At 43.2% G+C, this 9,074-nt stretch overlaps 2 protein-coding genes across 2 annotated transcripts; both read left to right on the top strand.

Annotated features, from left to right (window-relative positions):
- Window positions 1-3,465: 3,465 nt before the first annotated feature.
- On the top strand, window positions 3,466-4,479 carry ETH_00003050 (uncharacterized protein; the record flags this gene model as incomplete). Its single annotated transcript, XM_013379611.1, has 1 exon — window positions 3,466-4,479. The coding sequence occupies one exon, from the start codon at window positions 3,466-3,468 to the stop codon at window positions 4,477-4,479; it is 1,014 nt and encodes a 337-aa protein (XP_013235065.1).
- A 1,647-nt stretch (window positions 4,480-6,126) lies between these two features.
- On the top strand, window positions 6,127-8,658 carry ETH_00003045 (uncharacterized protein; the record flags this gene model as incomplete). Its single annotated transcript, XM_013379610.1, has 3 exons — window positions 6,127-6,882; window positions 7,150-7,461; window positions 8,149-8,658. The coding sequence occupies 3 exons, from the start codon at window positions 6,127-6,129 to the stop codon at window positions 8,656-8,658; spliced, it is 1,578 nt and encodes a 525-aa protein (XP_013235064.1).
- Between the last annotated feature and the right edge of the window lie 416 nt (window positions 8,659-9,074).

Here is a 9,074-nt window from a genome sequence, read left to right as displayed (position 1 = left end):
TGCAACAACAAATTGCATGCAGTTACTGTTGCTTTGTATGCAGCGCTGTACATACACCTCACGAACATGAGTGCAAATGCATTTAGTGCAAAAAGAGGAAAATTGATTTTTTACTTTCGCATGCATTTTGCACGCATTTTGCATGCATTTTGCATGCATTTTGCATGCATTTTGCATGCATTTTGCATGCATTGTAATGCCAATAAATTCCCTTTTTATTTGCATGCAGGCCTGGAAGTCGCGGAAATATTCAATTAATTTTTCTTTAAGTGCATTTTTGCACGCCAAATGCATGCATGCATTTAAACATGCTTTTCGCTTTTCCTGTTTCACATACAATTCCCTATTTCGAGTGTATGTACACACAGCTTGCATGCATATATTTTAATCCATCATGCATATATATATATGTATGTGTATATATATGTATATATATATAGCTATATATATATATATATATATATATATAGGTATATATATATATATATCTACATACCTATTTATATTATAGGTATATATATACAAATATTATACATATATATATATGTACCTATATGTATGCATAGATGAAGAGTATATATATGTAATATATATGCACGGTATATATATTTATATATATATATATACATATATATATATATATATATATATATGCATACATAGATATATATAATATATATGTTATATGTGTATATCTATATATACACAGTATATATATATATATATGTAATATGTATGCACAATATATATCTAATATATATACATTAATATTGTATAGGGAATTGTGTATGGGCAGTTTATGTAGATATTCATGAAAGGGTTTAAGTATTTACTTTTACCCTGTGTCGCCGTAGACGCTGCCTGCTGCTGAAGGAGCAGCAGCAGCTGCAGCAGCAGCTGCAACAGCAGCTGCTGCAGCAGCAGCAGCTGCAGCAGCAGCAGCAGCGGCAGCGGGGCTGGCGCTGCAGCAGCAGGAGCACTATAAGCATATTGGGGTCAATTTTAACAGGGAAAACAGCACTTAGCACTAATTAACATCAACTAATTAATTAATTAATTTAAATAATATTTATTTATTTATTTATTTATTTATTCAGAGCTTGCGTCGGAAGGCTAGAAACCCGCAGGGGCAGCCGCCCTGTGGTATCTTGTCCGATTTGCCCCGTAGCGACGCCCACAGCAGAAGTAAGTTTAATTATTTATTTATTTATATATTTATTTATTTACTTACTTATTTATTTATTTAATTTAATTTAATTTAATTAATTAATTAGATTAAATAATTAATTAGGTAATTGGGAAGGTAATTGGTTCGATTGGTTTATTAGTTGATGGGTCATTAATCAGTTTGGTTTAATTAATTTGTTTATTTATTATTAATTGAGCAATTTGGTAACAGACTAGTTAATAATTAATTAGTTATTTGCTTTTGTTTTTTTTGTTAAAGATACGCACAATACATTTGGACTGAAGGAGAGACAAGAAGAAGGCCCTTTGTCTCGGCCGCTGTCTCTTTTGTCCCGTTGCAGCAGCAGCAGCAGCAGCAGCAGCAGCAGCGGCTGCAGCAGCAGCAGCGGCCGAGGTGTGGCCTTTTGCATTGTAAAGAGTGCAGCAGCATCTGGCGCAAATGTGTTGGTTGCTGCCGCTGCTGCAGTTTCCGCCGTTGTTACTGCAACAGCAGCAGCAGCAGCAGCTGCTGCTGCTGCCGCTGCTGCTGCTGCTGCTATTTTGTGCGTCTTTTTCTATTCTTTTTAATTTTAACCTGGAGAGGCTGCATCGCCAATTTGTCTCTTTATACTTTTTCCTACATCGCATTTAAAAAGAATAAAGAGGAGAAAGAGCAAAAGAATTCAAAAAGTGCAGCAACAGCAGCACTAAGCAGCAGCAGCAGCAGCAGCAATAACAGCAGCGGCAGCAACACCAACGGTGGCAGCGGCCGCAGCAACACGTGCCAGTAGCAGCAGCAACGGCGGACCGACGAAGCAGCAGCAACAGCAGCAGCAGCCGTGACACTAACAGCAGTAGCAGCAGCAATAACGAGCACGCGCAGTAGCAGCAGCAGCTGTAGTACTAGCAGCAGCAGCAGCAGCAGCGGTGCTAACGGCACAAGCAGCAGCAGGTGCTAGACACTGCAGGAGCAACAGCACAAATACAAAGAGCAGCAACAGCAGCAGCTCTAGCAGCAGTAGTAATACTACAAGCAGCAAGAGCAGCAGCAGCAGCAACAGTTACAGGAAAGCAGCAACAACACCCGTGCTAGCAGTAGCAGTAGCAGCAGTACTAGCAGCACTAGGATCAACAGTACTAGCAGCAGCAGCAGCAGCAAATTAAACGCTGCAATGGAATCCGCAACAGCACTAGAACAGCACTAGAAGCAGCAGAAACAGCAGGCCCTGGGGCACCTAAATTACAGCAGCAGCAGCAGCAAGCGTTTGGCAAAGCCGTACAGGTGAGGGTTTAGGGCTTAGGGTTTAGGGTTTAGGTAAAGCCAGCAGCAGCAGCAGCTGCTTGCCAGTGTGTGTGGCTAGGGGCAAATGTACGTAATAAGACAAATATTTTACGTTAAAAGAAATGGAGATTTTCTAATTAATGAATTTAAGCTGCTGCAGCCGTTCAGCAGCAGCAGGAAGAGTGCTGCTGCAGCTGCGTTTGAGGCCCTGAGGCTGTGGGGTGCGTGCTGCTACTTGCTGCTGCAGCTCCGCAGCTAGCTGCAGCTAGCTGCAGCTAGCCGTGGCTAGCTACAGCTAGCTGCAGCTAGCTGGGCCCTGGTGCCTCCCAGAGAGCGCTGCTGCTTTGCATGGCTGAGGGATTCCCTTGCATGCATCTTAGCACCAGGGAGCTGGGAAATTTAAGAACAGCGGGGCCGATCTTGAGTTATTTTGCGTCGGTGGTGGAAAACTACTTTGAAGATAGAATTAAAATTGCATTTCGAATTAAAATTCGAAGGGAAAAAGAGGAAAGCAACGGGGAACACAGCAGCAGCAGCGAGCGAGCACTGTCTGTTGACTGGCGGATCGCTCCAGCTGCGGGCGGCGGAAAGCTCCCCAATAGCTCCTCGAATTGGAATTTGGAGTGCAAAAAGAGAAAGAGAAGTTGAAAAGCTTTCATTAGAAGTAATTTGGAAGCAAATTGATAAGAATTAAGGGGAGAATCGGGGGAGCGCGGCTCCGCGAACAGTTGTGTAGCGGCTACAGCTGGCTGGGCGCAGCGGGCGCCGCTGCTGCAGTGCGATCCTCGAATTAAACGCTGTCTTCAGGGGAAAATAAAGAGCAACTCGCGGAATTAAGAAGTTTATTTGTTGATTTTTGCGTTTAGAGTGCATGCTTAGCGTGGGTTTCCCCTGGATCCGGGAGCTGAAGGTCGGTGAGGTGGCATCGAAGATCGCGGGTGCCGGACGTGCTGCAGCGTTTGGCGCCGAATTGTCTGCTTTCTTTCCCTTTTTTCGCATTTGCAATCAAGTCGAGAATGCTGCGGGTTTGCCGGCGCGTGGGGGCGGCTGCTGCTGCAGTGGCGGCGGTGGCAGCAGCGAATTCAAGTTTTGCTGCGGGCGGAGCAGCGGAAGAGTGGGCGGGCGGGGCGTCTTCGGGTCTGCGGCTGTCAGAAGCGTTCCCAACAGCAGCAACAGCCGCTGCTGCGTCTTCTGCTGCTGCTGCTGCAGCAGCAGCAGCAGGAGCGCCGGAAAGCGCGCGTTTCTCGCCGGAGGAGCAGCAAGTGGCGGAGGTGCAGGCGCTGGACGAAAGCGACTTGAAGCTGCGGCTGAGGGCTTTGTACTCCACTTCAAAAGACCTGGAAATGAAGCAAATTTTCCCAGAAGGAAGTCTGGAAGGCATGCAAGAAGTGCTGAACGAGCTGAGCAGCGTGGACGAGCAGCAGCGGGATGTTGAACAGTACCTGCACAGGTTCGCGCTGCTGCTGGCGGAGTGTCTGTACAGGTACGGGGACTTTTTCAAATTGAAAGTGGCTTTGGGAGATCCGAATTTGAAAGGAGAAGCTTACCGGCAGCAGCAGCAGCAGCTGCCGCTGCTGGCAGCAAAGTGGACTGCAGCAAGCCGGCTGCTGGTGGCGTACCTGCGGCTGGGCGCGCGGGACCTGCGCGACAAGTGGGGAGCAGCAGCAGCAGCAGACCGGCAGCAGCAGGAGCTGCTGCAGTTCTTCGAGCGGCTTGCTGCAGTCTACGAGCAGCAGCAGCAGCTGTTTCGCTGCGGCTACGCCCTCGCCGAGCTGCGCTACCTGCAGCAGCAGCACGCTGCAGCAGACCTTGCTGCTCTCGTCTCCGACAAAAGACAAAAAGCTGCTCTTTTGGACTTCGAAACTTCTCTTGAATCCCTCAAAGAGGCCACTCATTTGGCCAGAAAGGCAGCAGCAAAACCGCAGAAAGCGGGGCTGTTTCACCGCAACTTTTTGCTGCTGCTGCCGTTTCCCCCGGACAAGCAGCGCGAGGCCGACGACCTCCCGCCCCCCGAAGACGACGAGATGTGAATTAATTGATCAATTAACAATTAAATTAAATAAATTAAATTTAATCATTTAGTTTATTTAATTTATTTAATTTTGTTACTTCGTTGCGCTCCAGACGACTCCCAACTTGCTGCGGGGCCGCGCCGGCTCAGGCGACGCAGCAGCAGCAGCAGCAGCGGCAGCAGCAGCACCAGCAGCAGCAGCGGTGGCAGCAGCAGCACAGAGAACGCTTAAAGGGTGAAATGCAATCCTTCTTTTATAATCCGCAACTGGATTTATTTGAATTCAAATCTCAAAGACATTTGCAAATTAATGCATTTGCATTTGCTGCACACTTTCGTGCTGCTGCTGCTGCACTTTTGTTTATATTTTCTGTACAATTAAAACAAACTTCCATTTACTTATTTATTTATCATTTATTTATTCATTACTTATTTATCTATATATTTATTTCAGTTTATTTGTTTATTTATTTAATTTATTTATTACTCTGCAAACAACTTCCCCCTTTCCTATTTAGAAGAAGCAGCCGCAAACCTAAAAGAGAGAAGCAGCAGCAACTGCAGCAGCAGCAGCGGCCGCCAGCAGCAGCAGCAGCAGTAGCAGCAGCAGCTAGCTGCTGCAGGAATAGTGGGCGATAGCAGCAAAAGGGAATTAGATGCCATAAAGAAGACTTAGGGTTTAGGGTTTAGGGTTTACTGAGTTAATTACTATGCAAGTGGTGGGAATAAAAATGGCCAAAGAGAAGAAGAGGGTTTGGGACTTCGGCTAAGAACGATGCAGCGGCGGGGAAGGGAGAAGATCTTTTTGCCTTTTATTTTCTTTTAAATTGGCTAAAAAGGGTAAATGAAAAATAAATAAATATTTCTATCTTATTTTAATTCTAAATTTCAAATAAGTATATTTGGGAGAATCTGGAGAGGGTTTTCGGTGTGCGTTTGGGTTTGAGGTGTACGTACACCTGGGGAGAGCAGCAGCCGCTGCGAGCCGCGCAAGAGCTGCTGCAGCTTCTGCATTTAATTTTAGTTTTAATAAATGAAATTACAGTGGAATTAATTAAAGTTTATTATTTGCTGCTTTGTTTCCGCGTCAAAGGCAGCAGCTGCAGCAGATCCCCGCTGCAGAAACAGCCGCCTCAAGGACCGCTGCCGACTGCAGCAATCGGCCCGGTCTTGTGGGTTTTTGCGTCTCAAACGCTCCTTTTTGAGTGAAAACAAAACAAATTAATTAAATTAAATCAATAAAGACAACTCACCAAACAAAAAGGCCAAGATCAAGGGCCAAACTGCCGAAGGCAGAGCCCCCTAGCCTGCAGACCAGCTCGCTGCTTCTTCCTTGTGTCCATACACTCGAAGCCAGCAATTAAATAATTAAACGATTAAATAATTGATTTATTAAGAGGAGTTTTTGTCTTTTTGTTGTCTTTTCAGTTTTGTTTTATCCCCAGGTGCTGCCGAGATCTCTCTCGGCTTGCTGCTGCTGCTGCTGCAGCAGAGGGATTCTGCGTGTTCTTTCTCCGTTTCTTTCTCTGTCTCTCCAATTATATCTTTATTTTCGCTGGAAAAGCCTCTTATTTGTTTCTTTATTTTATTTTTATTTCTCTCTTTCCTTCTTTTCTTTATTTCTTTCCTTTTGTCCTTTTCTTCTTGGACTTCACCAAACCACCCGATGCTAGCAGCAGCAGCAGAGGGGCTCCCCCGGAGCCCCTCGCAGCTGCAGCAGCAGCAACAGCAGCAGCAACAGCAGCAGCAGCAGCAGCGGCAGTGTGAGCAGCAAGAGCGACGGCCCCGCCGGCCGCTGCGCCTCCTGCTACTCCTACTGCAGCTGCCGCAGCTGCTGCTGCTGCTGCTGTTGCTGCTGCGAGCCGCAGCAGCAGAAGGCACTCCATATGACCCTTATACAGTAGCAGCAGCTGTGGGGCCCCACAGCCACCTTAACTATTACCCGCCGCCGCCGTACAACCCTGCGCATGCAGCTGAGCAGCAGCTGCGGCAGCTGCAGCAGCTGCAGCAGCAGGAGCAGCAGCTGCGGCAGCAGGAGCAGCAGCTGCGGGAGCTGCAGCAGCAGGAGCTGGAGCTGCAGCGGCAGCAGCAGCAGGAGATGCAGCTGCGGCAGCTGCAGCTGCAGCAGCAGCAGCTGCCCAGCAGTCCCTTCCCGCCCCCCTACGAATACGGCTTTGGTGCTGCTGCTGCTCCTGCTGCAGCTGCTCCCGCTGCTGCGCCCACCGCAGCAGCAGCAGCAGCAGCAGCAGCGGGGCGGCTGCCGCCGTACGTGCCGCAGCCGTTTAACTACACAAGAGAGTTTTTAAAATCTTTAGCAGCAATTAAAAAAATAAAAAATAAAAAAATAAATAAAGTTTTTTCTCTTTTGAAAGAACTCAAATCCACAACTGCCGGTACTGTCTTTGAAGACCACGAGGTCAAGGTTTGTCTTTTGTTATTTATTATTTATTTATTTATTTATTTATTTATTTATTTATTTATTATTTGTTGCAATTATTAATCAAGCAAAGTCGGAAATTCGAAAAATTGAATTAAACAGATTTGAATAAATTCCAAAACGAGCAAAACGAACAGATTGAATCTTTTAATTCAATTAAATTGAATTAATTAATTAAATTAAATTAATTAATTAAATTAAGTAAATTAAAATAATTAATTGAATTAAATTAATTATTTTGATTTGCTGCAGGTGCTTTTAATTTGGAAAAAAAGAAAAGGAGACTTTGGGGTGTCTGTGTCCTTTGTGAGTTTGCCTGTGGGGAGCGAGGTGTCTGTACAGCAGCTGCTGCAGCAGTTTTTGCTGAACGCTGCAGCAGCAGCAGCGGCAGCAGCAGCAGGCGGCTGCAGCAGCGCCTGGCTCGCGCTTTCTCTCAAAGTTGAAGCTCGAGAAAGAAAAGAAAAAAATAAATTTTTCCAAATTAAAAAAAAACAAATTCAAATGTCTCTTCGTCTCTTCGACGAAATTCGAATTATTTTCGAAGACTTGCCCACTAGCTTCCGCGTAAAACACTTCAACTATTTAGTTTAATTTAATTAATTTAATTAATTTAATTTAATCGATTTAATTAATTCAATTTAATTAATTTAATTTAATTGTTTTATTTTGTTTTTAAACCAAACGAATTCTTTTCTTTTTTCTTTTCTTCGTTTCGCCGCCATTCATACTTTTGCAATTTTTCTTTTTTTGAAATTTTTCCACTTCTCAAATCCCAATTAATTCACTTCTTCTATTCTTTTATCAAATATTTATTTATTTATTTATTTATTTATTTATTGGCGTTTAGGGTTCTCCTTGTTATTCGAAAAGGCTCGAAAACCATCTCGGCGATTTCGTCCCAAGAATTCTTCGAGAGGAATTTCCGGAAACAAAAATAAAAGCAAGCTTTTAATTTAGTTGATTTTAATTCAATTTAATTTAATTAATTTAATTTTATTAATTTAATTTGATTTAATTTAATTGATTAATTATTTAATGAATCAATTAATTGGTTTATTAATGGTAATAAGGGGACTACTCGGTCGAGGGCGACATGAAAAATAGTCCTTTCAGCAGCAAAAAAGAAATCTATTGTTAATTAATTAATTAATTAATTAATTAATTAATTAATTAATTAATTAATTAATTAATTAATTAATTAATCTATTTATTTAGTTATTTATTTGTTTGTTTGTGTATTTATTTATTCAGATGCTGGAGCTGAAGCCTGTGTCTGTATGGCGACACATATCCCCCTCGCTGGGTGCGTACGAAGACGGGCCAGTTTTGTACAACTTCAGCAGCAGCAGCAGCAGCAGCAGCAGCAGCAGCAGCGGGGGCAGTGTGATGAGGGAAATAAGGCTTGGGAAGGGGAGCTCTCCCACGCTGCACCGTCTGGCTGAGGTGTACGTACACCGCGCGCTGCTGCTGCTGCGGGGCTGCAGCATTCGCAAAAGCGCCATTTTCCCTTCTTTTGCAATTGTTGCAAAAAGCCAAGAAAGAGTTTTTGTTTTGCCTCTTGAGGACTTGAAAGTGCCCCTCAGGGCCCTCCATTGGGCCCTCAAAGAAGCAGAAAAAGAAAAAGAAAAAGAAAATGAAAAAGAAATTGAAAAACAAATTCCAAAAAAGTCCAAAAATGCAAAAACTGCAAATTCTGAGGAACCCGTTTTCACCTTCGCACTTTACCTTAAAAATATACTCAAGTCCGAAGTCAGTCATTAATTAATCGATTAATTAATTAATTAATTAATTATTCAAGTAATTAACTAACTAACTAATTAATTAATCAATCAATTATATATTTATTTATTCATTTATCTACTCATTTATCTATTTATTCGTTTGTTTGAAATGATTAGTTTTTCTGTTTGCTCGCCGATGCTTATCAATAAATAAGTAATTAATCAATTCAGATAATCGGCTACTTGAATTAATTATTTATTTATTTGATCTGTTAATTAAGTAGTTAGCTAAATAGCAAATAGATGTATTTGGTTTTTTTCTTCAGGCCGCCTTGCCCTGTTTCGAGGCTTCTTTGGGCCGCCTCTCTCCTTCAACTGTCTCTTTAAAATCCTCTCAAATTAAAGTTTTAATCAACTCCAAATGCCGAGGAATATTTATAATTCATTGTTCAAGAA

This window comes from Eimeria tenella, genomic scaffold (genome assembly GCF_000499545.2).
Source record: "Eimeria tenella Houghton genomic scaffold, Eth_scaff364, whole genome shotgun sequence".
Lineage (NCBI taxonomy): Eukaryota > Apicomplexa > Conoidasida > Eucoccidiorida > Eimeriidae > Eimeria > Eimeria tenella.
Note: the sequence above shows the minus strand (reverse complement) of the source record. Positions and strands in the feature narration are given on the sequence as shown.